Raw genomic sequence first — 25,029 nt, 5'->3', positions numbered from 1 at the left:
AATATTCTCAGCCTTGTTTCCAAATCCCGCGTGGCCTTGCTGGTCCCTGTCTCTATAACCCTCGGGGTCCCTTGCCCTCCTTCAATTCCAGTCTCTTGTGCATCGCTGAGTTTAATTGTTCCACCGTCGTTGGTTGTGCCTTCAGCTATGCCCTGAAATCTGGAATTCCCTCTGAACCTCTCAGACGCTTTACCCTCTTCCTCCTTTATGACACTCCTTAAACCTACCTCTTTGATTATCTCCTTACATAGCTTAGTTTGATAATGCTCCCACGAAGCACCTTAGGATGCTTTACTAAGTTAAAGGCACTATATAAATGCAACAGAGAGCTGAGATGGGCTCTTTTAGATTTCCAGAATCAATTGGCATGCCTCAGTATCAACTCAGTAACGAATCAGAATGTTAAGTGCGAGGAGTGGCTGTTATGGTCTGTAATTAGGAAAGTGATCGATCAATAGCTTGTTTGGTTTCTATAACTGAGTCGGCATCAAAGTTAATTTGCAACATCCTCATAATCTCTCAAAACATTTATTTTATAATTTCTAAAGAAAATGAGTCAGATTTGGAACAGTAAATTTAACAGCACAATTAAAACTGCAGGTGGAACTTGGAATGTTATTTCTTTTGCCACCCGGTTGATTCTGACAGTAAAATAAAACTAGATAATAAAAATACATTTTGGTGATGTTGCATTTTCCATTATCGGTTTAGTACTATGGTAAATGTTTACAGTTTCTGCTGTAAGATAATTTGCCACAGAATACAAGGGATCACGGGCATCCGAGAGAGAGAGAGAGAGCGACACATGATTATATAGCTTGAAGGGCACCACTCCACAACAAGCATGTCGCAAGGCAAGGAGGCAGTCCTCTGTAAACTACAACACCTGATACAGGGATTGAACTTGCACTGCTCGTGTCAGTCTGCACTGCCCTTCAGCCACCTAGCCAGCTGAGCTAACTAACCCCTACATTAAAACAATAGATTACATTTGCGTTAAAGAGATTGCTATTTTCTGACCCCCTTCCACGAGCGCTGTGAACAGTTTTTCTATCCACCAAAATTAGTTTTGAAAGAAACAAGTTTGCAAATTTCAGTACTGTAGCTGTTTTCTGTACCCTTTTCACAGGATGTGGGCATCACTTGCTGGGCCAACAATTTTATTGCCCGTCCCTAATTGCCCATGTGGAGGTGGGTGGTGAGTTGCTTTCTTGAACCACAGCAGTCCATGTGGTGCAGGTACATCCACAGTGCTGTTAGGGAGGGGGTTCCAGGATTTTGACCCAGCGGCAGTGAAGGAACGGTGATATATTTCCAAGTCAGAATGGTTTGCGGCTTTTGAGGCGAACTTGCAGATGTCGTGGTGTTCCCATGCATCTGCTGCCTTTGTCCTTCCAGGTGGTAGTGGTCGCAGGTTTGGAAGATGCTGTCAGAGGAGCCTTGGGGAGCTGCTGCAGTGCATCTTGTAGACACTGCTCCTATTGGGCGTCAATAATGGAGAGTGTGGATATTGAAGGTGGTGGATAGGGGGCCAATCAAGCAGCTACTCTGTCCTAGATTGTGTCACGCATGAAACAATGCAAATAATATTTTCCTGCTGTGCACAGGCAATGGGTAAATTAATGGTAACTGTATCCAGAGGATAAAGGAGTGTTAGGTGTGACATGAATAAGGAATAGTAAAATCAGCACGAAGGTGCCTCATGCTGCTGGAATACTTTGCGTTGGGCACCTGGATATCATCCCACATTGATAAAATCGGAAGTGGGAAGGTTCAAAATGGGTTCTGTTCCTGTGCCAAGTTTCTTTCGCATTTTAACCTCTGACACAACTTCAACCAACAGTGTGGGAAGACAAGTGAGTGAATATGAGATTCGGGTCTAAAATACCATTTATTTTAAACTAGGGAGTGCCTCCATTAAATTAATCAATCAAAGTGTTTCATAGCAATGTGTTAAGTGTTATACACAAACATTGGAGCAAACGTATTGGGGGTTTTGAGAGATGTTGAGGCCTTCCGTTTAAAATCATCAGTGAAGATACCCAAAGGCACAGAAGGTAATTTTATAAATAAATTTAGTCAAGTTATTATGAAATGTGTCACTTCTCAAATATTTTTAATCTGTAGGAAACCCATTAATAAACTTGTTAGGAATGAAGTATTAATACTATTTACACTTGGGTCATGTGAGAGTACCTTTAAGAAGAGGGTGTTTACAAATGGGTGTGTATATAAGTATCTGTAGTGAGAGTACCTTTAAGAAGTGGGTGTTTATTACTGCAGTGATGTCAGAGAGTGGGTGGAGCTGGGCTGTCAGCTTTTTACTTTCATTTTAGGCTGTTTGCTGCAGGGTGTGTTTTAGTTTAGTTTTCAGAGCTGCATAGCTGCAGTCACAGCCAGAAGGGGTATTAGTCTCTCTCTGTCTAATCTAAAAACTGTAAATCGATCGTTTGGTGATTTAAAACTAATAACTGCTCTCAGTAGTGACTTTAACCTGATGTGCTTTATAGTCTTATGGATGTTAAAAGGACAGCTTAAGGATTACTTAGTGTTGTATTCTTTGGGGGTTATACTTGAATTGATGGTTGCTAATATGTTCACTATGTTCTAAAAAGATTAAATTAAGTTCATAGAATAAACATTGTTTTGCTTTAGAAAATATCTTTCCATTTCTGCTGTACCACACCTGTAGAGTGGGCCGTGTGCTCCCCATACAACAATCTATTAAAAGTTGTGGGTCAGGTCAATTTCATGATACACTTTGGGGTTCTCTAAACCCTGGCCCAAAACACTTGCCTCACTATTGAAGAACAGTTCACTGATTCCTGCCTGGTGTGAAACAGCATATCCAAATTAAAGTGATAGTGAGCAGCTAGTATTTGGCAAACCAGTGTGGCCGAATCACTATTCATGGTTCTGTTCAGTGTTATGCCAAATTCAGATTTCTTCCCTATTTATGCTTTATATTGTTCCCAAACTTTAAATACCAGTTTGTAAACTCAAAATTAGTCTAATTGGGCGGCTTGATAGCACAGTGGTTAGCACTGTTGCTTCACAGTGACAAGGGCCCGGGGTCGATTCCCAACTTGGGTCACTGTCTGTGCGGTGTCTGCACATTCTCTCCATGTCTGCGTGGGTTTCCTCCGGGTGCTCCGGTTTCCTCCCACAAGTTGTGAAAGACGTGCTTGTTAGGTGAATTGGATATTCTGAATTCTCCCTCTTTGTACCTGAATAGGCACCGTGGTGTGGCGACGAGGGGATTTTCACAGTAACTTTATTGCAGTGTTAATGTAAGCCTACTTGTGACACTATTAAAGACTATTATTAGACTATTATTAATTGATGTGAACAACTGGCTTCCGTTCCTCTCCTCTACTCGATATCACTTTTTGCACCATGTTATTTCATGTCCTGGTTTAAAACGGAAATTAAATTTAAAGCCATTGATATCAATGAGTCTTTCAGCTGCACTACAAAGCAGGAATACTGTGAAACTATTATTGGATTTTCCCTCAAGACATAATTATGTGTATAATAATGTGTTTTGAATTGTGCAGTTTCATGGTTGCTGTTAGAAATATAAAGTTTTCAGACATATATTCAATATAAAATGACAAATAACTGTTCGCCACCAGTCTCGCCATCTCCCCCAGTGCAATTTAATTTATTTGTTGATATTTAATCTTACTTAGTCAATTTGGGCCAGTATCAAAAAAGGTCAATCTTACTGATTGACGGAGCAGGCTCGCAGGACCAAAAGACCTACTGCTGTTTCCAAGTCCTATGTTCCAGTCATGTCAGACACACTTTGCCTGAATGGTAAACCTAGGGGGTGAATCCAGAGTTAGGACCCCAAGATACTGTGGAACAAGTGAGGTGTGACTCATTGTTGAGATTAGCCTCCTGTTGCTTTGGTTTGCCGTTAGAAAGTGTAACGAGAGTGGGGTCTCACATTGATGAAAAGCAACCCTCGTGTGTCCTTTTGGCTGCTCTGGATACCTTTGATTAATTTATCCCCAAATTGATTGATATGTTTAGCTAATAAGGGGCGAGATTCTCCACTCCCACGCCGGTTGGGAGAATAGCCTGGGCCGCCAAAAGTTCCCGGGATGCCGGTCCGACGCCCTCCCGCGATTCTCCCAAGCGGTGGGAACAGCCCGGTCGAGTTTAGCGAGCCGCAGGCCGGAGAATCGCCAGAGACACCCAAAATGGTGATTCTCCGGCACCCCCGCTATTCTCAGGCCCGAATGGGCCGCCAAAACGGCGGGTTCCCCCCGGCGCCGTCCACACCTGGTCGCTGCCATCGTGAGCAGTGCGTGAACGCTGGGGGGGCGGCCTGCGGGGGGGCGAGGGGGGATCCTGCACCGGGGGGTACCTGAAATGTGGGTTGGCCCGCGATCGGTGCCCACCGATCGTTGGGCTGTTCTCTCTGAAGGAGGACCTCCTTCCTTCCGCGGCCCCGCAAGATCCGTCCGCCATCTTCTTGCGGGGCGGACTTAGAGAGGACGGCAACCACGCATGCGCGCGTTGGCGCCCGTTATGCAGCGCCGGCCGCGTCATCTATGTGGCACCGCCTTTACGCGTCGACAAGGCCTGGCACGTGTAGATGACGCGGCCCCGATCCTGGCCCATTGTCAGGGCCTGAATCGGTCGGGATCGGGGCCGTTTCGCGATGTCGTGAACCTCGACGGCGTTCACGACGGCGCGGCCACTTCGGCGCGGGAGTGGAGAATCCCGCCCAAGATGTTGAGATAGTTAGAAAGATAGGCTTTCTTTTTGTAACGTGGATAATGTTGCCTGCCCCGTCTATCTAAAGATTTTTGTTTAACTGCTTTGTGAATGGCCATACACATCCATTTGGGACATAGTTGAGAGGTTGAAGAAACTTGGTTTGTTCTCACTGGACCGACGGAGGTTGAGGGGTGACCTGATAGAAGTCTAGAAGATTATGAGGGGATTGGTCAGAGTGGATAGTCAGAAGCTTTTTTCCAGGGTGGAACAGTCAATTACTAGGGGGCATAGGTTTAAGGTGTGGGGGTCAAGATTTAAAGATGTGTGAGGCAAGCTTTTTTACACAGAGGGTGGTGGGAGCCTGAAACTTGCTGCTGGGGGAGGTAGTGGAAGCAGGGACGATAGTAACTTTTAAGGGGCGTCTTGACAAATACATGAATAGGATGGGAATAGAGGGATATGGACCCCGGAAGGGTAGGGGTTTTTAGTTCAGACGGACAGCATGGTCTTGGAGGGCTGAAGGGCCTATGCTGTAATTTTCTTTGTTCCAGTAATAGAGCACTCACCCATTGGGGCACGAACATAATTAGGTGCAATGTTGGTTTTATCCCCAGGCCCATTTTGCTCTTCATTGAAATCAATGGAAAGCAACATTGAGGAAGCCAGCATTCAATCCTGTTTGTTTCTCATACAAAGGTCCAGGTTGCAATTGCCTCCAAAGTTTCAACTCCCTACTGCTTGACTAATTCCTCACAGACCAGTAATTGTACCAAATTACACATTAACATTCCAATGAAGAATCAAAAGAACTCGAGCCATTGACTTTGTTTTCTCTGTCTACCGACACTGCCAGACTTGCTGAGTTTTTCCAGCATTCTCTGTTTTTCTTTCAGATTCCACAGTATTCCGCTTATTTTACACATTCATTCATTTCAGTTGCTGCTTTTTTTTTGTTCCTTTGCTACTCGTTGCTATTTTCCACGGTTACAGGGCTGACTTCATCATTGAAATGAGATGTGAATGAAATATATGTTTGCTGAAGTTGAAACAACAATGAATGCTGCAAGAACACACTGGTTAACCAGCCGGAAAAATATAGACCCGAGCAAGATCAGATCAATATTTCTAAACTGTTGACTCAATGTAATGGTTTCTCACAAAGTCTGTGGGATGTGTGCACATTAGTTATTGCTTTCCTTTAATCTAACTGAGCACAACAAGAAAATCAGTATTCACATAAATCAATATAATTAGAAGTGGGTGTCAATTCTCTATTTCCCCTCGAACATTCTTAATAGATTTTCTAAGCTACAACTTGAAATATATTTATATACTATTTAACCAGCTACTTTGAACATTTCTTTTTGATTGGGGGAATAATCTTGAACTGTCATTAGTCTTTTTAATGCAAATGATTAGTTTGCCAACATATTTTAGTCTGGGTTTAGTTTCTTTGGCAGTTCATTAAATTGATGGTTTAGAAAGCTCAATGATATTTGAATGCAAGTTCTTTCCAGCATAAAAATATTGTGAGCCTAAACTTTAGTCAGTCGTAGTTGAGAACGAGGATTAAGGCAGAAAAGATCAAAGGAGAACATGGAAAAGAAGAGAACTAAAAAGTTAAGTCCCACTTCAGGCTCTGCCCCTTGACAGTGCTCCCTCGCTAGTTGGCACTGCCAGTTGGAACTGCCAGAGTGCCATGTCCCCGACCAACTGGAGACTCCAATGGGTCCCGGGATGGAAGCCCGAACTGATTGACATAGAATCATAGAATTCCTACAATGCAGAAGGAGGCCATTCAGCCCATTGAGTGCACCAGCTCTTGAAAAGAGCACCCTACTTAAGCCCACGCCTCCACCCCATCTCTGTAACCCAGTAACCCCACCCAACCTTTTGGACACTTAGGGGCAATTTATCATGGCCAATCTACCTAACCTGTATATATTTGGACTGTGGGAGCACCGGAGCACCCGGAGGAAACCCAGGCAGGCATGGGGAGAAAGTGGAAACTCCACACAGTCACCCTAGGCCAGAATTTAACCCGGGACCCTGGAGCTGTGAGGCAGCAGTGCTAACCACTGTGCCACCATACTGCCCTGGCCTAGCGAGGGTCTGATCCATATCACGCTGGAACGTAGGGAGTTGGATGACTCGGGATTCCCTCGGCAGTCGGTGCAAAGCCCATTTTGGGCCTCGCCAGTGGTGCAACCGGATCGGCGCCAGGCGCAATGCAGTGGGAAAATCGCACCTAACGTTTCGGGTCTGTATGACTTGTCAGAGCTAATGGAACCTGTACTGAAGGTATATATCCAGGGTATGTGGGAGCCAGCTGGTAGGCTCCAGTGAGGGGAATAAGATATCTGATGGAGCCCATATTTGAATGGGTGGGGGTGGGAGGGATAAAAGGGGGGCGCAGGGTGACCTTGGGAGCTTGCCGCCAATCGGCATGGGGGACCCCTCCACAAACAGCAACCCACCTGTTGCCCAACAGCAGCCTGCATAGTTGAAGCTGCTGGACTAACAGCTTGGCATGAGTCTCCCTCTGTCCGGCAAAATCACACCAGGGGCCGGATCTGTCACTTAAGTGGCCATAAACTAAGTGTCATTATTAAAATAAACCATTTTATTCTTATCAAATACGAAAATGGATGTCTGAGTAGTCATTGCATTTAAATGGACACTCACATCAACAGGGTGCCATTCAACAGATATTAATTTTATGTCCCTGAGAAGTGCGCAGGAGAGCTTTAATCAAAAGTGTTGAGCTGAGCAAAATAACAGGGGCATTAATTGTGAATTGCAAGCATGAAGCACAAAACTAACCATAGCGTGACTTCTCATTTGGTCTTGGCTGTCTGTTGTGCACATCAGCTGTAACCAGGTTTAGTCTAACAGAGCATGAAAGGAAGATCAATAAGCAGAGTAATCGATGTGCTCAGATGTGTGCCTGAGGCAATGTGCAGCTTTCATCCCGTCTCTCCCCTACCATAGAATTGCTGAACCCTGAATCCAAGACAAGATATTTCTTTTTCCCTTTGAGCTATTGGATGTTTAGTGCTGTGCGCTTATACTGTTGTTTTAGAAACGCATTATTGTGGGCTGGAGAAGCACGAAGTTGACAAATCGGTGAGAAAGAATAATGAGTACCACTCCAAAGGAACTTTAATAGGCTTAATGTGCCGAGAATCTCTGCGTACGTATTGACATTTTATTGTAGGAAAGTGTCTGTGTTCCAAATATTTCTGAAAGAACCCAAGTTTAGCACAATGTGTATTTCCACTCAATTTCAAAAATGTTTTAGTTTAATATTTATTTTGCTCCCTGCCTTCAGCATTCTCTATCTGAAAATACGAGTGCCTGTCTTGTACAGAATGTGCACAGTGGTTGTCTAGATTGATGGGACTTGTACCTGGTTCCTTTTTCGACCTCCCACTCCCACCCCATTTCAAGCGTAGCTTCCTACTTTTTCATTCTTTCTGGCAACTCAAAACAATTATATTCACCTTGTGCACAGAGATGGACACAGGGCCCTAAACCCCCACTCACACGGCGTAGTAAGTGAGTGAATCAGCATCCTGCAGCAGGGTCATGCTGATACTGATCATTTTAAAAAAAACACGGTTTCCTCGACAAGACTGAAATACAGCAAAATCAAGTCATACTGTTTAAATATTTAATTGGTTGTTTACTGTCTGAACTTGAAACTTGGTTGCCTGCAATCTGTTTTCACACTGATGGTTAACTTATGAATGCATATATCTGCTACGTTTCAGGGCCGTTTAAATGTGCGGTTCTTTTTGACTAACTGCAGAAAATAATTTTGTTCCTTTTTTCACTTCAGGCAAGAAGCCAAGAGTCTCTTTCAGAATAGTCACTGTGTTGAATGTTAAATGTACAATGTTCAACTACTCATGTTTTATCCCACTTCTTACCTTTTTGACCTTCATTTAATTCCTGAGATGTCTGGTTTGGGTCAAAGGCGATCCTTACTTGATTGATGATTTATTGTCACATGTACCGAAGTACAGTGAAAGTATTTTTCTGCGGCCAAGGGAACGCACACAGTAGACAAAAAGAATAATCAACAAAGTACATCGACAAATACTGATTGGTTACAGTGCGGAACAAGGGCCAAACAAAGTAAATAAATGAGCAAGAGCAGCATAGGGAATTGTGAATAGTGTTCTTACAGGGAATAGAACAGTCCAAGGGAGATTCGTTGAGGAGTCTAGTAGCTGTGGGGAAGAAGCTGTTCCTATGTCTGGATGTGCGGGTCTTCAGACTTCTGTATCTTCTGCCTGATGGAAGGATCTGGAAGAGGGCAAAGCCTAGGTGGGTGGGCTCTCTGACAATACTGTCTGCCTTCCTGAGAGTCGACGCAGACATGCCAAATTCCTTTAGTTTCCGTAGGAGGTAGAGATGTCGCTTGGCTTTCTTGACTGTTGCATCACGCATCTAGCAACCGTTTAGGTCTAACAAAGTATATCTAAAGAATAGTGCTGGCAGTTCAATATGTAAATATACTCCAAGCTCTGATGCTGAGCCACACAGACCCGCAGGGTTCCCGAGAGCATTTTTAGTCATTGGGACCTTTCCAGTTTGAGCCAGGAATGGAAAGACTGAGTCAGACAGGTGTCCACCTTCTGCTCACTTGTCCCATCACTCCCTCGGCGCTGGCTATGCATGGACACCAGGTTCAGATAGGTTTGTACTTTGCAGTGATTCCCTTCTCACCTCCTTCCTGCCAACCCACTGCAAGTGGTAAAACCCAATGGCCACTCATGCATGAAACTGCTGGCACTCGTGGTGCTATCTGCAAACATGAACCTGGAGAGTAAAGGAGAGACCGAGAGGGTGGGGAGAAGAATTTAAAATATGAAAGCATAAAACTGATTTCCCTCATGATTCAAGAAGAATGAATATTCAAGATATGGTGCCATTAATGAGAAAGCATATACCAAGGTACTTTCTAGAAGTGTAATCAGATACAAATTGACAAAGGGCCACATAAGGAGACATTAGTTGGTGGATTGCTTGCTCAGAATAAAGAAGCATCTAAAAGAAGAAGAGATAGAGAGTCTGAGCAGTTTAGGGAGGGTCAGATCTTGGCACCAAGACACCTGAAGGCAACGTTGTCAAAGGTAGGGCAAAGGGATACCCAGCGTTAGTGGACTGCAGAGTTTTTGGAGGTTTGTGAAGCTGAAATTAGGGAGCGGCGGTTTGCAGTAGGATGGTTTGCAGTAGCTGATCAAAACGGACCTTACAGCAGCCTGTTTTAATCCCTGTTTTTTGTTTATTCAGCTGGCATCCATAGCTGGCCCATCCGCTGTTTCGAACTCCCACTGCATCACATTCAATGCCAGTCAGGCCAGATCCCTCCCAAAGGGCAACCCCAGAGGCAATTCCGCAGCCGGGCCAAGCACTCGGGAGCCACCGCTAACCTGCGGGACGCCTATACCGCCAAAGAATAGAGCATCGTGGGGGCCAGCGTGACTCCAGTAACACGAGGGTAACAATCGGTCCCACTTCCCTTGTTTGTGGTGCAGGGATTGAGGCCCAATCTGCCGGGACGTGACTGGTTGCAAGTCCTCAATCAGTCACCAACTGTTTTGGATGGGCACAATGTTCTGAGAAAATACCCTGAAGTGTTCCAGGAGTGCCTGGGCAGGATAAAAGGGGCCAAGGACTGTATCTACATTGGATCCTGATGCTTGACCCAGTTACTTTACGGCGAGGCCGGCCTCCTATGCATTTCTGGCCAAGATTGATACGGTACTCAGCGCATGAAGGATCTGAGGATTATACACCACGTACAATTTGCAGAGTGGGCTGCCTTCCTGAGAGTCGACGCAGACATGCCAAATTCCTTTAGCTTCCGTAGGAGGTAGAGATGTCGCTTGGCTTTCTTGACTGTTCCATCACTAGAAGTAGAACTTATATACTTATTCTAGAAGTAGAACTTATATATTGGGTGCATTTTCCCGACCGCGTCCCGCCAGAATTGGAATGGGACACAGCCAGTAGATCCCAGGAGAGGCATCTCCCAGGATTCCTGACAGTTGTTACGTCAGACGTCGCGATCTGGATCCTGCCTACAATGGGCAACATCCAGACTCACATGATTAAGTGAGGTTAAAAGCCGACATAATTATGTCGACGCTGGATCGGGCGGCCAACTGGCATCTACCGGCCTGGCCGAGGAGATCGCAACCGGATGCCATCTAGCACTCCGGTGGAACTTGGGAGTGGGGCGTCACCCAGGCGATCAGAGGCCCCGTGGTGGCACCCTGGCACTGTTACCCAGGTGCGCCCGGGTGGCACTGCCAGGCTAGCAAAGCCACTACCAGGGTGCCAGACTGCCATTTTCCCAGTGTCGGGGATCGGGAACAGGGACGCCCTGCGCTTATGAGATTGAGGTGAGGTGTAGGGGGGCTTTGGGGATCCTGTTTTAGGTGAGTTGAGGTGTTTGGGGGGTTGCATTGGGGGAGGGGGAGTCAATGGTAGATAGCTGTGGGCGCCATTTGAAGAACTCCACTTGCCAGAGCTCCTCAATGTAGGAAATGATGCTAAATGCTGCCTGGGGACAGAGTCGGGGGGGGGGGGGGGGGGGGGCGCTCTCGCCAGGGGCCAATAATGCGACAAAGTGCCATTAGATCGCGAAGTCATTCCTGGTGCTAATCCCGTCCAGTACGGCTGTAATTTCTTACAAATTAAATCACGCCCATTAAGCGAGATGAGAAATGTTTTCCCTCAGGGTTGTTAGTCTGAGAAATTCTCTTCCCCAGAGAGCAGTGAACGTATTCAGGGCTGAGTTATCTGTCCAGCTCTGTGGGGATTACAAGCTCACCGCAAACAGATCTTCATGCCTTAGTTTGGGGTCTCATCTGTCCTGGAGATTTTCCAGCGAGTAATGGAGAGTATCCTGCAGGGTCTGCCGAAGATGGCCGTCTATCTAGATGACGTGCTTATCGCGGGAACCATCCAGAAATACCACAAGGACAACCTGCAGGAAGTGCTCAGGTGATTTTCCCAGGTGGGCGCCCGGCTGGAGAGGAGAAAGTGTGTGTTCTGTGCAAAAGCAGTGACTACAGGGTGGACTGCCCCTCAGCAGGGGACATAGAACATAGAACATTACAGCGCAGTACAGGCCCTTCGGCCCTCGATGTTGCGCCGACCTGTGAAACCACTCTAAAGCCCATCTACACTATTCCCTTATTGTCCATATGTCCATCCAATGACCATTTAAATGTCCTTAGTGTTGGCGAGTCCACTACTGTTGCCGGCAGGGCATTCCACGCCCTTACTACTCTCTGAGTAAAGAACCTACCTCTGACATAGAACATAGAACAATACAGCGCAGTACAGGCCCTTCGGCCCACGATGTTGCACCGAAACAAAAGCCATCTAACCTACACTATGCCACTACACTAACCTACATCTGTCTTATATCTATCCCCCCTCAATTTAAAGGTATGTCCCCTCATGCTAGACATCACCATCCGAGGAAAAAGGCTCTCACTGTCCACCCTATCCAATCCTCTGATCATCTTGTATGCCTCAATTAAGTCACCTCTTAACCTTCTTCTCTCTAACGAAAACAGCCTCAAGTCCCTCAGCCTTTCCTCATAAGATCTTCCCTCCATACCAGGCAACATTCTGGTAAATCTCCTCTGCACCCTTTCCAATGCTTCCACATCCTTCCTATAATGCAGCGACCAGAATTGCACGCAATACTCCAAATGCGGCCGCACCAGAGTTTTGTACAGCTGCAACATGACCTCATGGCTCCTAAATTCAATCCCTCTACCAATAAAAGCTAACACACCGTACGCCTTCTTAACAACCCTCTCAACCTGGGTGGCAACTTTCAGGGATCTATGTACATGGACACCGAGATATCTCTGCTCATCCACACTGCCAAGAATCTTACCGTTAGCCCAGTACTCAGTCTTCCTGTTATTCCTTCCAAAATGAATCACCTCACACTTTTCTGCATTAATCTCCATTTGCCACCTCTCAGCCCAGCGCTGCAGCTTATCTATGTCCCTCTGTAACTTGTAACATCCTTCTGCACTGTCCAACGCTCCACTGACTTTAGTGTCATCTGCAAATTTACTCACCCATCCTTCTACGTCCTCCTCCAGGTCATTTATAAAAATGACAAACCGCAGTGGCCCCAAAATAGATCCTTGTGGTACCACCACTAGTAACCGGACTCCAGTCTGAACATTTCCCATCAACCACCACCCTTGGTCTTCTTCCAGCTAGCCAATCTCTGATCCAAACTGCTAAATCACCCTGAATCCCATGCCTCCATATTTTCTGCAGTAGCCTACCGTGGGGAACCTTATCAAACGCTTTACTGAAATCTATATACACCACATCAAATGCTTTACCCTCATCCACCTGTTTGGCCACCTTCTCAAAGAACTCTATAAGGATTGTGAGGCACGACCTACCCTTCACAAAACCGTGTTGACTATCTCTAATCAAATTATTCCTTTCCAGATGATTATACATCCTATCTCTTATAAAACTTTCCAAGATTTTTCCCACTACAGAAGTAAGGCTCACTGGTCTATAGTTACCGGGGTTATCTCTACTCCCCTTCTTGAACAAGGGGACAACATTTGCTATACTCCAGTCTTCTGGCACTATTCCTGTAGACAAAGATGACTTGACGATCAAGGCCAAAGGCTCAGCAATCTCCTCCCTAGCTTCCCAGAGAATCCTAGGATAAATCCCATCCGGCCCAGGTGACTTATCTATTTTCACACTTTCCAGAATTGCTAACACCTCCTCCTTATGAACCTCAAGCCCTTCTAGTCTAGTAGTCTGAATCTCAGTATTCTCCTCGACAACACTGTCTTTTTCCTGTGTGAATACTGACGAAAGATATTCATTTAGCACCTCTGCTATCTCCTCGGACTCCAAGCACAACTTCCCACTACTGTCCTTGACTGGCCCTACTCTTACCCTAGTCATTCTTTTACTCCTGACATATCTATAGAAAGCTTTAGGGTTATCCTTGATCCGACCTGCCAAAGACTTCTCATGTCCCCTCCTGGCTCTTCCTAGCTCTCTCTTTAGGTCCTTCCTAGCTAATTTGTAACTCTCGAGCGCCCTAACTGAACCTTCATGTCTCATCTTTACATAAGTCTCCTTCTTCCTCTTGACAAGTGTTTCAACTACTTTAGTAAACCACGGTTCCCTCACTCGACCACATCCTCCCTGCCTGACAGGTACATACTTATCAAGGACACGCAGTAGCTGTTCCTTGAACAAGCTCCACATTTCCATTGTGCCCATCCCCTGCAGTTTTCCTCTCCATCCGATGTATCCTAAGTCTTGTCTCATCGCATCATAATTGCCTTTCCCCCAGATATAACTCTTGCCCTGCGGTATATACCTATCCCTTTCCATCACTAAAGTAAACGTAATCGAATTGTGGTCACTATCACAAAGTGCTCACCTACCTCCAAATCTAACACCTGTCCTGGTTCATTACCCAGTACCAAATCGAATATGGCCTCGCCTCTCGTTGGCCTATCTACATACTGTGTCAGGAAACCCTCCTGCACACATTGGACAAAAACGGACCCATCTAATGTACTCGAACTGTAGCGTTTCCAGTCAATATTTGGAAAGTTAAAGTCCCCCATAACAACTACCCTGTTGCTTTCGCTCCTATCCAGAATCATCTTTGCAATCCTCTCCTCTACATCTCTGGAACTTTTCGGAGGCCTATAGAAAACCCCTAACAGGGTGACCTCTCCTTTCCTGTTTCTAACCTCAGCCCATACTACCTCAGTAGACAAGTCCTCATCAAACGTCCTTTCTGCCACCGTAAACCTGTCCTTGACTAACAATGCCACCCCTCCCCCTCTTTTACCACCTTCCCTGAGCTTACTTAAATATCTAAACCCCGGCACTTGCAACAACCAATCCTGTCCCTGCTCTATCCATGTCTCCAAAATGGCCACAACATCGAAGTCCCAGGTACCAACCCATGCCGCAAGTTCACCCACCTTATTCCGGATGCTCCTGGCATTGAAGAAGACACACTTTAACCACCTTCCTGCCTGCCGGTACACTCCTGCAACTTTGAAACCCTACTCATGACCTCACTACTCTCAACCTCCTGTATACTGGAGCTACAATTCAGGTTCCCAAGCCCCTGCTGAACTAGTTTAAACCCTACCGAAGAGCATTAGCAAATTTCCCCCCCAGAATATTGGTACCCCTCTGGTCCAGGTGTAGACCATCCCGTTTGTAGAGGTCCCACCGACCCCAGAATGAACCTCAATTATCCAGGAATCTGAAACCCTCCCTCCTGCACCATCCCTGTAGCCACGTGTTCAACTCCTCTCTCTCCCTATTTCTCGTCTCGCTATCACGTGGCACGGGTAACAACCCAGAGATAATAACTCTGTTTGTCCTAGATCTAAGTTTCCACCCTAGCTCCCTGAATTCCTGCCTTACATCCCCATCCCTTTTCCTACCTATGTCGTTGGTACCTATGTGGACCACGACTTGGGGCTGCTCCCCCTCCCCCTTAAGGATCCTGAAAACACGATCCGAGACATCACGCACCCTGGCACCTGGGAGGCAACACACCAACCGTGAGTCTCTCTCGTTCCCACAGAGTCTCCTATCTATCCCCCTAACTATGGAGTCTCCAATGACTAATGCTCTACTCCTCTCCCCCCTTACCTTCTGAGCAACAGGGACAGACTCTGTGCCAGAGACCTATACCCCATGGCTTAACCCTGGTAAGTCCCGCCCCCCCTCCCCCAACAGTATCCAAAGCGGTACACTTGTTACTAAGGGGAACGACCACAGGGGATCCCTGTACTGACTGCTTCCTCCCAGCCCCTCTCACCGTCACCCATCTATCTTTTTTCTTCGGAGTAACTACATCCCTGAAGCTTCTATCTATGACCAACTCTGCCTCCCGAATGATCCGAAGTTCACCCAACTCCAGCTCCAGTTCCCTAACGCGGTTTCTGAGGAGCTGGAGATGGGTGCACTTCCCACAGATGAAATCAGCAGGGACACTGTCGGCGTCCCTCCCCTCAAACATTCTGCAGGAGGAACATTGCACTACCTTCCCTGTCATCCCCTCTTTGTATCGAATTTTGAAATGCAGCAGACATTGACAACATTTTCTGATTCCAGACAGTTGTCAAGCTTTCTCATCAGAGGATGTGGGCATTACTGGCAAGGCCAGCATTTGCTGCCCGTCCTGAATTGTAGAGAGTTACTGCCGTGGGCATAGAATTGCACATAGTTTTAGATAGAACCTCGTTTCACTACCGCTGGCTTCCTCGGTCGTTAAAGGCTGTATACTTTATCAGTTGGTATGGGCGCGATTCGCCTGAAAAATTTCAAAAGTATGGTATCGAGCGGCAATTGCCCCGAGTGTCCCGGTGCTCTGTCCAGCGAGTCCGGCAACGCAATTCAACATTAATTGGCACATTTAATGTGGCCTTATGGGCTTCCTGCCGAAAATGAACGCTTGCCAGCTGATTTACCGGGGCTGCGCTCGCCCGCCCCTCGCTAACAAGGTCAAGCAGCACTTAAGCTGCACTTGCTCAGCCAACCCCAACCAGCTCACAATGATGGCAGCGAGGAGACCAGCCCCAAGATTCATGGACGCAGATCTGGTTAGGTTGCTGGACGCTGTGGCGGCCAGGAGAGATTTTTTGTTCCCCGAGAGTCCAGGAGAGTCTGCCACAGGGCAGCCAGTGTTGTCTGGGATGAGTTGGCGGGAGCTGTGAGCTTGGGGTGTGTGGCCAGGAGGACTGGCCTTCAGTGCCGGAAAGAGGTCAGCGACCTACACCGGGCAGCACGATTGAGTTGACACCGATGCCAACCTCTTCCCCTCAACCTAAGGGAGCATACACCCCCCCCCCCCCCCACTCCCAAACTCACCAAAGGACCCCCAACCCTTCCTCCACCCAAACCCTCCCTTCACATGCTCCACCTCCCCACCACTGTGAACCACGTGTGTGGCTAACAATGCCCCCCTCTGTGTCTCCTCAGGAAAAGCTCTCCCATAATCGTCGGGAGAGGGCCCAGACTGGCAGTGGGGTGCCGTACTTGAGAATCCTCACCTCCTTCGAGGAGCATGCCCTGAAGGTGACCGATGAGCACGCGGGCAGATCAGTCTCACACATGGAGGCTGGCAGACGCCGCAGAGGTGAGGGATCACAAGGCTCCACCCAGAGGACCTGTCACACGTGAGTTGTTAATGCCTTACTGACTGACCCATCCCTCCCACTGACCACATGTCCCGGGTGGCATCCTCTCCTGACCCCGAGGAGAACACCGCAGAGGAGACCTCATAGGATGCAACTAATATAGTCGCGGCACAGCTGTCATCCCCACCCTCCACCAGTGCAGATTCACGCACCTCAGTGGGACATGTTAGTGGACAGGCTTCTGGGGCGTAATTTGGTGAGCTGATGATGCACATTTGGTGGAGGCAGGAGGGCTGCTGGACACCAGGACCCAGCTGGATCCTAGCCTGATGCTAAGCCTGTGGCACAGAGGTACCCAGAGCTGATTGAGATGATAGGGAGCAGCCAGGGCATTCAGAGGGGGATGTCAGCGGCACTCCAGGAGTTCCATAGCCGATTGGAGGAGTGCCAGGGGCTACGGGCGCAGGAGATGACGGCGGCAATGCGTGGCACCGAGGCCAACACTGCTAGGGTGGCGACTGCAGTGGAGAGCCTGGTGCATGGCGTTGCCACCATGAATGAAGGTGTCCAAGGCGTTGCATAGTTGGTGATGGCCATGGCTGAGGACCTTGGCAGAATATCTCACTCGCCGGAAGATGTCACTCAGTACCTGTGGGACATGTACTGCTCTCAGAAAGGAATGTCCCAGTCACAGCTGGGCTTTGTTGAGACGCTGCAGATCATGTCCCAGTCACTGCGGAGCACCACTGAGGGCGTCAATGCAATGATGCAGACCATGGGGAATCACCAGGGCTGGCAGAGCCAGATGATGCAGGGGTAGCCGTGGCTCGAAACACTCCATCCCAAGGTGAACACCAGGGCCCTATGGGCCCCGAGCGGGAGGACAGAGGGCTGGCTACCAACCTGGACCCATCCCATGGAGCGGCGACGGTGGCCAGCACCTCCCCAGAGCTCCACCGCTCTGATGAGGCTGCGTCTTAAAATCAGCACACGGGACAGGATGGCACAGCTGTGCATGTACCGTCACCAAGTGTGCCGGGGCCCTCCAGCCTCAGTGCCCCCAGAGAAGGCCAGCCAGGGTATCGAAGGTCACAGGACGTGGTGAGTAGCTGCCTGTCTCCACCATTGATGTGCATCCTGGGGAAACACTTAGACCTAGTGGTAGAGCTAGGAGGGCAAAACATGTTAAGCATCACTGAGGGCACCGAGGGAGGGGGTTGGGGGGGAGGGGGGTCGGAACCATTGGGAGAGGGAGGAATTGTATAACACATTAAACACACTTGTGCACACCCATTATGATGCTTCTGTCACTTTCTTCCGCAATGTGGGCTGACCTCCGATCCATTGGCCCATCTCTCCAGTTATCTCCCCCGTCCCCGTGGCACCCACCCACCCGCCGGCCGTGGACATTTCCTGGGAGCTGTGTCCCATCCCCTGGGTGTTGAGATGTTGGCAGCTGCGTGTGTGGTGTTGCCTCGCGCAGTGTTCAAACACAGTGTACAGGCATTAAGGTGAGAGTGGGATGCTAGGCAATGACTCCCACATGCTACATGGCCCATCCACCCATGGGGATCCACTTGGGATTGTGAAGTGCTCACTTGACCATGATTGCCAGTTCCCTATCAGCGATAGCTTCAGCCACACGGCCAGAGGTCTCAGCAGTTGGTGGGGGTTATGGGTATTCGGTGGGGCAGACAGGCAGGGACAAGGGTTGCCCCAGAATGGGTAAACGATCCAGCTGTTGGCATGGTGGCTGTGAGCAGTTGCCCTCCTGGTTTGGTTGCCTACCCAGCGCCTCCACCCCCCAACCTCCTCTGGCGGCCCACCCCAACCGAGGGTCCCCCACCCCCAGCCGAGGGTCCCCCACCGAGCATAACTCCATGCTTTTATCTTGACACAATAGAGGCCAAAATCATGTTTTGAACCAAAGGTAAAACTCCTTGACCTCAACTGCTTAAATCAGCTGACGTAAATCACCTTCCCCTTCTCCTGTCACAGGACTCTCCTTTATCACACGCCACTAAAGTTTGATAACCAGTTTGTCACTTCTACAGTCCTTGTGCCACAAAGTTGCTCAGTCAAAGGTCATCCATTAACCTTTTGCAGAACCGGCTCACTCTTTAATATTGTCCACTTCCCATCGTGCACAGCAGCCTCTTCGGCCCATCGTCTGCTACCACCTTTTTCAAACTCTGAACGCAACATACACCTAGTCCCAGTTTACATCTGGAACAAACAGATTTCACAATTTAACCAAATGGTTAATCAACTGAAAAACATCAACTGTCAAATATGTTCCCCTCTTCACATTTACAGCTGGTTTAATTTCATCAACTGCCCCGCTTTAAATCCAAATCCCAAAGTAGAAAAGTCAGATGTATCCTCAACAGGGGAGATGGCTATATCGTGGTAATATCACTTGGACTAGTAATCCAGAGGCCCAGGCGAGTGCTCTGGGAATGTGGGTTCAAATCGCACAATGGTAGCTGGTGGAATTGTAGTTCAATTAATAAAATCGGGAATATACAACCTGGTTACCATGACAGCCGTTGTCGATTGCTGTAAAAACCATCTGTTTCACGAATGTCCTTTCGGGAAGGAAATCTGCCGTGCTTAGCTGGTCTGGCCTACACGTGACTCCAGGTCCACAGCAATGTGGTTGACTCTGAAATGGCCGAGCAAGCCACTCAATTCGGGACGGGAAGCAAATGCTGGCCTTGCCAGTGATGCCCACATCCTCTGATGAGAAAGCTTGACAACTGTCTGGAATCAGAAAATGTTGTCAATGTCCGCTGCATTTCAAAATTCGATACAAAGAGGGGATGACAGGGAAGGTAGTGCAATGTCCCTCCTGCAGAATGTTTGAGGTGAGGGACGCCGTCAGTGTCCCTGCTGATTTCATCTGTGGGAAGTGCACCCATCTCCATCTCCTCAGAAACCGGGTTAGGGAACTGGAGCTGGAGTTGGATGAACTTCGGATCATTCGGGAGGCAGAGTTGGTCATAGATAGAAGCTTCAGGGATGTAGTTACTCCAAAGAATAAAGATAGATGGGTGACGGTGAGAGGGGCTGGGAGGAAGCAGTCAGTACAGGGATCCCCTGTGGCCGTTCCCCTTAGTAACAAGTGTACCGCTTTGGATACTGTTTGGGGGGGGGGGACTTACCAGGGTTAAGCCATGGGCTACAGGTCTCTGTCACAGAGTCTGTCCCTGTTGCTCAGAAGGGAAGGGGGGAAGAGGAGCAGAGCATTAGTCATTGGAGACTCCATCGTTAGGGGGATAGATAGGAGATTCTGTGGGAACGAGAGAGACTCACGGTTGGTGTGTTGCCTCCCAGGTGCCAGGGTGCGTGATGTCTCGGATCGTGTTTTCGGGATCCTTAAGGGGAGGGGGAGCAGCCCCAAGTCGTGGTCCACATAGGTACCAACGACATACGTAGGAAAAGGGATGAGGATGTAAGGCAGGAATTCAGGGAGCTAGGGTGGAAACTTAGATCTAGGACAAACAGAGTTATTATCTCTGGGTGCCACGTGATAGCGAGACGAGGAATAGGGAGAGAGAGGAGTTGAACACGTGGCTACAGGGATGGTGCAGGAGGGAGGGTTTCAGATTTCTGGATAATTGGGGCTCATTCTGGGGTCGGTGGGACCTCTACAAACGGGATGTCTACACCGGGACCAGAGGGGTACCAATATTCTGGGGGGGAAATTTGCTAATGCTCTTCGGGAGGGTTTAAACTAGTTCAGCAGGGGCTTGGGAACCTGAATTGTAGCTCCAGTATACAGGAGGTTGAGAGTAGTGAGGTCATGAGTAGGGTTTCAAAGTTGCAGGAGTGTACCGGCAGGGTGGTTTAAAGTGTGTCTTCTTCAATGCCAGGAGCATCCGGAATAAGGTGGGTGAACTTGCGGCATGTGTTGGTACCTGGGACTTCGATGTTGTGGCCATTTTGGAGACATGGCTAGAGCAGGGACCGGAATGGTTGTTGCAGGTGCCGGGATTTAGATATTCCAGTAAGCTCAGGGAAGGTGGTAAAAGAGGGGGAGGGGTGGCATTGTTAGTCAAGGACAGTATTACGGTGGCAGAAAGGACGTTTGATGAGGACTCGTCTACTGAGGTAGTATGGGCTGAGGTTAGAAACAGGAAAGGAGGGGTCACCCTGTTAGGGGTTTTCTATAGGCCTCCGAAAAGTTCCAGAGATGTAAAGGAGAGGATTGCAAAGATGATTCTGGATAGGAGCGAAAGCAACAGGGTAGTTGTTATGGGGGACTTTAACTTTCCAAATATTGACTGGAAACGCTATAGTTCGAGTAGATTAGATGGGTCCATTTTTGTCCAATGTGTGCAGGAGGATTTCCTGCCACAGTAAGTAGATAGGCCAACGAGAGGCGAGGCCATATTGGATTTGGTACTGGGCAATGATCCAGGACAGGTGTTAGATTTGGAGGTAGGTGAGCACTTTGGTGATAGTGACCACAATTCGATAACGTTTACTTTAGTGATGGAAAGGGATAGGTATATACCGCAGGGCAAGAGTTATATCTGGGGGAAAGGCAATTATGATGCGATGAGGCAAGACTTAGGATACATCGGATGGAGAGGAAAACTGCAGGGAATGGGCACAATGGAAATGTGAGCTTGTTCAAGGAACAGCTACTGCATGTCCTTGATAAGTATGTACCTGTCAGGCAGGGAGGAAGTGGTCGAGTGAGGGAACCGTGGTTTACTAAAGCAGTCGAAACACTTGTCAAGAGGAAGAAGGAGACTTATGTAAAGATGAGACATGAAGGTTCAGTTAGGGCGCTCAAGAGTTACAAGTTAGCATGGAATGACCTAAAGAGAGAGCTAGGAAGAGCCAGGAGGGGACATGAGAAGTCTTTGGCAGGTAGGATCAAGGATAACCCTAAAGCTTTCTATAGATATGTCAGGAATAAAAGAATGACTAGGGTAAGAGTAGGGCCAGTCAATGACAGTAGTGGGAAGTTGTGCTTGGAGTCAGAGGAGATAGGAGAGGTGCTAAATGAATATTTTTCGTCAGTATTCACACAGGAAAAAGACAGTGTTGTCGAGGAGAATACTGAGATTCAGACTACTAGACTAGAAGGGCTTGAGGTTCATAAGGAGGAGGTGTTAGCAATTCTGGAAAGTGTGAAAATAGATAAGTCACCTGGGCCGGATGGGATTTATCCTAGGATTCTCTGGGAAGCTAGGGAGGAGATTGCTGGGCCTTTGGCCTTGATCTTTTAGTCATCTTTGTCTACAGGAATAGTGCCAGAAGACTGGAGGATAGCAAATGTTGTCCTCTTGTTCAAGAAGGGGAGTAGAGATAACCCCGGTAACTATAGACCAGTGAGCCTTACTTCTGTAGTGGGAAAAATCTTGGAAAGTTTTATAAGAGATAGGATGTATAATCATCTGGAAAGGAATAATTTGATTAGAGATAGTCAACACAGTTTTGTGAAGGGTAGGTCGTGCCTCACAAACCTTATTGAGTTCTTTGAGAAGGTGACCAAACAGGTGGATGAGGGTAAAGCAGTTGATGTGGTGTATATGGATTTCAGTAAAGCGTTTGATAAGGTTCCCCACGGTAGACTACTGCAGAAAATACGGAGGCATGGGATTCAGGGTGATTTAGCAGTTTGGATCAGAAATTGGCTAGCTGGAAGAAGACAAAGGGTGGTGGTTGATGGGAAATGTTCAGACTGGAGTCCAGTTACTAGTGGTGTACCACAAGGATCTGTTTTGGGGCCACTGCTGTTTGTCATTTTTATAAATGACCTGGAGGAGGGCGTAGAAGGATGGGTGAGTAAATTTGCAGATGACACTAAAGTCGGTGGAGTTGTGGACAGTGCGGAAGGATGTTACAAGTTACAGAGGGACATAGATAAGCTGCAGCGCTGGGCTGAGAGGTGGCAAATGGAGTTTAATGCAGAAGAGTGTGAGGTGATTCATTTTGGAAGGAATAACAGGAAGACTGAGTACTGGACTAATGGTAAGGTTCTTGGCAGTGTGGAAGAGCAGAGAGATCTCGGTGTCCATGTACATAGATCCCTGAAAGTTGCCACCCAGGCTGAGAGGGTTGTTAAGAAGGTGTACGGTGTGTTAGCTTTTATTGGTAGAGGGATTCAGTTTAGGAGCCATGAGGTCATGTTGCAGCTATACAAAACTCTGATGCGGCCGCATTTGGAGTATTGCGTGCAATTCTGGTCGCCGCATTATAGGAAGGATGTGGAAGCATTGGAAAGGGTGCAGAGGAGATTTACCAGAATGTTGCCTGGTATGGAGGGAAGATCTTATGAGGAAAGGCTGAGGGACTTGAGGCTGTTTTCGTTAGAGAGAAGAAGGTTAAGAGGTGACTTAATTGAGGCATACAAGATGATCAGAGGATTGGATAGGGTGGACAGTGAGAGCCTTTATCCTCGGATGGTGATGTCTAGCACGAGGGGACATACCTTTAAATTGAGGGGAGATAGATATAAGACAGATGTCAGAGGTAGGTTCTTTACTCAGAGAGTAGTAAGGGCGTGGAATGCCCTGCCTGCAACAGTAGTGGACTCGCCAACACTAAGGACATTCAAATGGTCATTGGGTAGACATATGGACAATAAGGGAATAGTGTAGATGGGCTTTAGAGTGGTTTCACAGGTCGGCGCAACATCGAGGGCCGAAGGGCCTGTACTGCGCTTCTATGTTCTATGTTCAAACCAATGAAGCAGTGTTTTAGAAAGTAGATCTGTACGTAGTTTGTTCTGAACATAAACCAGTTAGAAGAAGTAAAACAGCACAGCAACCCAGCAGGTGAATCAAATAAAAATGAGTATTTGCGTACAGAGTCATGTTTCCACACGTTTATTTTGTATTAGCAAACCTTGCAACTAGTGGTGTCACCGCTTTAAGTGGTTTTGAAGTACTCCATATGAGATATCTGTTCTTTATTCTAGTGCTGGTTACCTAACAGATGGTTCAGTGGAGTCATTGTTGACGATGATACAGCAAGAAATACTTGCTGTGAAGAAGTTGTTACTGGAGGTCATGGATCAAGAGAAGAAACTAATACATTGCAAATTGATCACTGAGAGAAGAGAGCACATTGTCAGAAAAGTAAGTGAATGGCTATTTTATCCCTTCCAGTTTCTGTACGTGTTTATTTCACACCCAATATGAACGTGTTTACGCAGGAAATGAAATTTGGAGGATAATAATTGAACTCGAATTAAGGTACTGATGACAGCTTTATTTATTAAAGCTATCATCCTTGCAAGTTGCACATTATTAGTCTTGAGCGAATCATATAAATCACATTATACTTCAGCTTTCTGACTGTGGTTCTTTTAAAAACATTTTAAAAATTTAGAGTACCCAACTCATTTTTCCAATTAAGGGGCAATTTAGTGTGGCCAATCCACCAACCTGCACATCTTTGGGTTGTGGGGGCGAAATCCGCGCAAACACAGGAAGAATGTGCAATCTCCACACGGACAGTGATCCAGAGCCGGGATCGAACTTGGGACCTTTGGCGCCGTGAGGCAGCAGTGCTAACCACTGCGCCACCATGCTGCCTCTTCTGACTGTGGTCCTGAACATTTTGCATATTGCTATAGAAAAGAGATCATGCATCAATCCTTTAGCGCCTGTCTCTTTTTGATACAACATTTTCACCAAAGTGAAAGATTGGTTCTCCCAATCCTCCACTATATTTTTGACAGATATCCTGGAGGAAGTGCGTTATGCCATTCAGGGGCTGGTTTTGAACAGTGGGCTAAGCAGCTGGCTTGTAATGCAGAACAAGACCAGCAGCGTGGGTTCAATTCCCGTACCGGCCTCCCCGAACAGGCGCCGGACTGTGGGGACTAGGGGCTTTTCACCGTAACTTCATTGCAGCCTACTTGTGACAATAAGCGATTATTTATTATTTTTTGGGGGGGCGTGTGGGTCTGCTGAAGTAATGGCTGGAGATTGAAGAAAGCCTCACACCACCTCAAATTGAAGTTCTATCCTGTGGCAGAAAAGAAATGTTACTTTTTTAGAGCATCGGTAGGAGTTGTTGTTGTGGCAGATTAAGGTTCCCAAGGGGAAATATAACTTCGGAATGCTCCAGG

The 25,029-nt window shown here is 47.4% G+C and overlaps 1 protein-coding gene across 2 annotated transcripts in view; it reads left to right on the top strand.

Moving 5' to 3' along the window:
- LOC140408391 (limbin-like) overlaps positions 1-25,029 on the top strand; it is a 217,202-nt gene that overhangs the window by 84,142 nt on the left and 108,031 nt on the right. For both annotated transcript variants that reach the window (XM_072495516.1, XM_072495515.1), the window contains exon 13: positions 23,872-24,031. In XM_072495516.1, coding sequence (XP_072351617.1) covers positions 23,872-24,031 — 160 coding nt within the window. The remainder of the gene's footprint in view (positions 1-23,871; positions 24,032-25,029) is intronic.

This window comes from Scyliorhinus torazame, chromosome 3 (genome assembly GCF_047496885.1).
Source record: "Scyliorhinus torazame isolate Kashiwa2021f chromosome 3, sScyTor2.1, whole genome shotgun sequence".
Lineage (NCBI taxonomy): Eukaryota > Metazoa > Chordata > Chondrichthyes > Carcharhiniformes > Scyliorhinidae > Scyliorhinus > Scyliorhinus torazame.
This window is presented reverse-complemented; position numbering and strand designations above follow the sequence as displayed.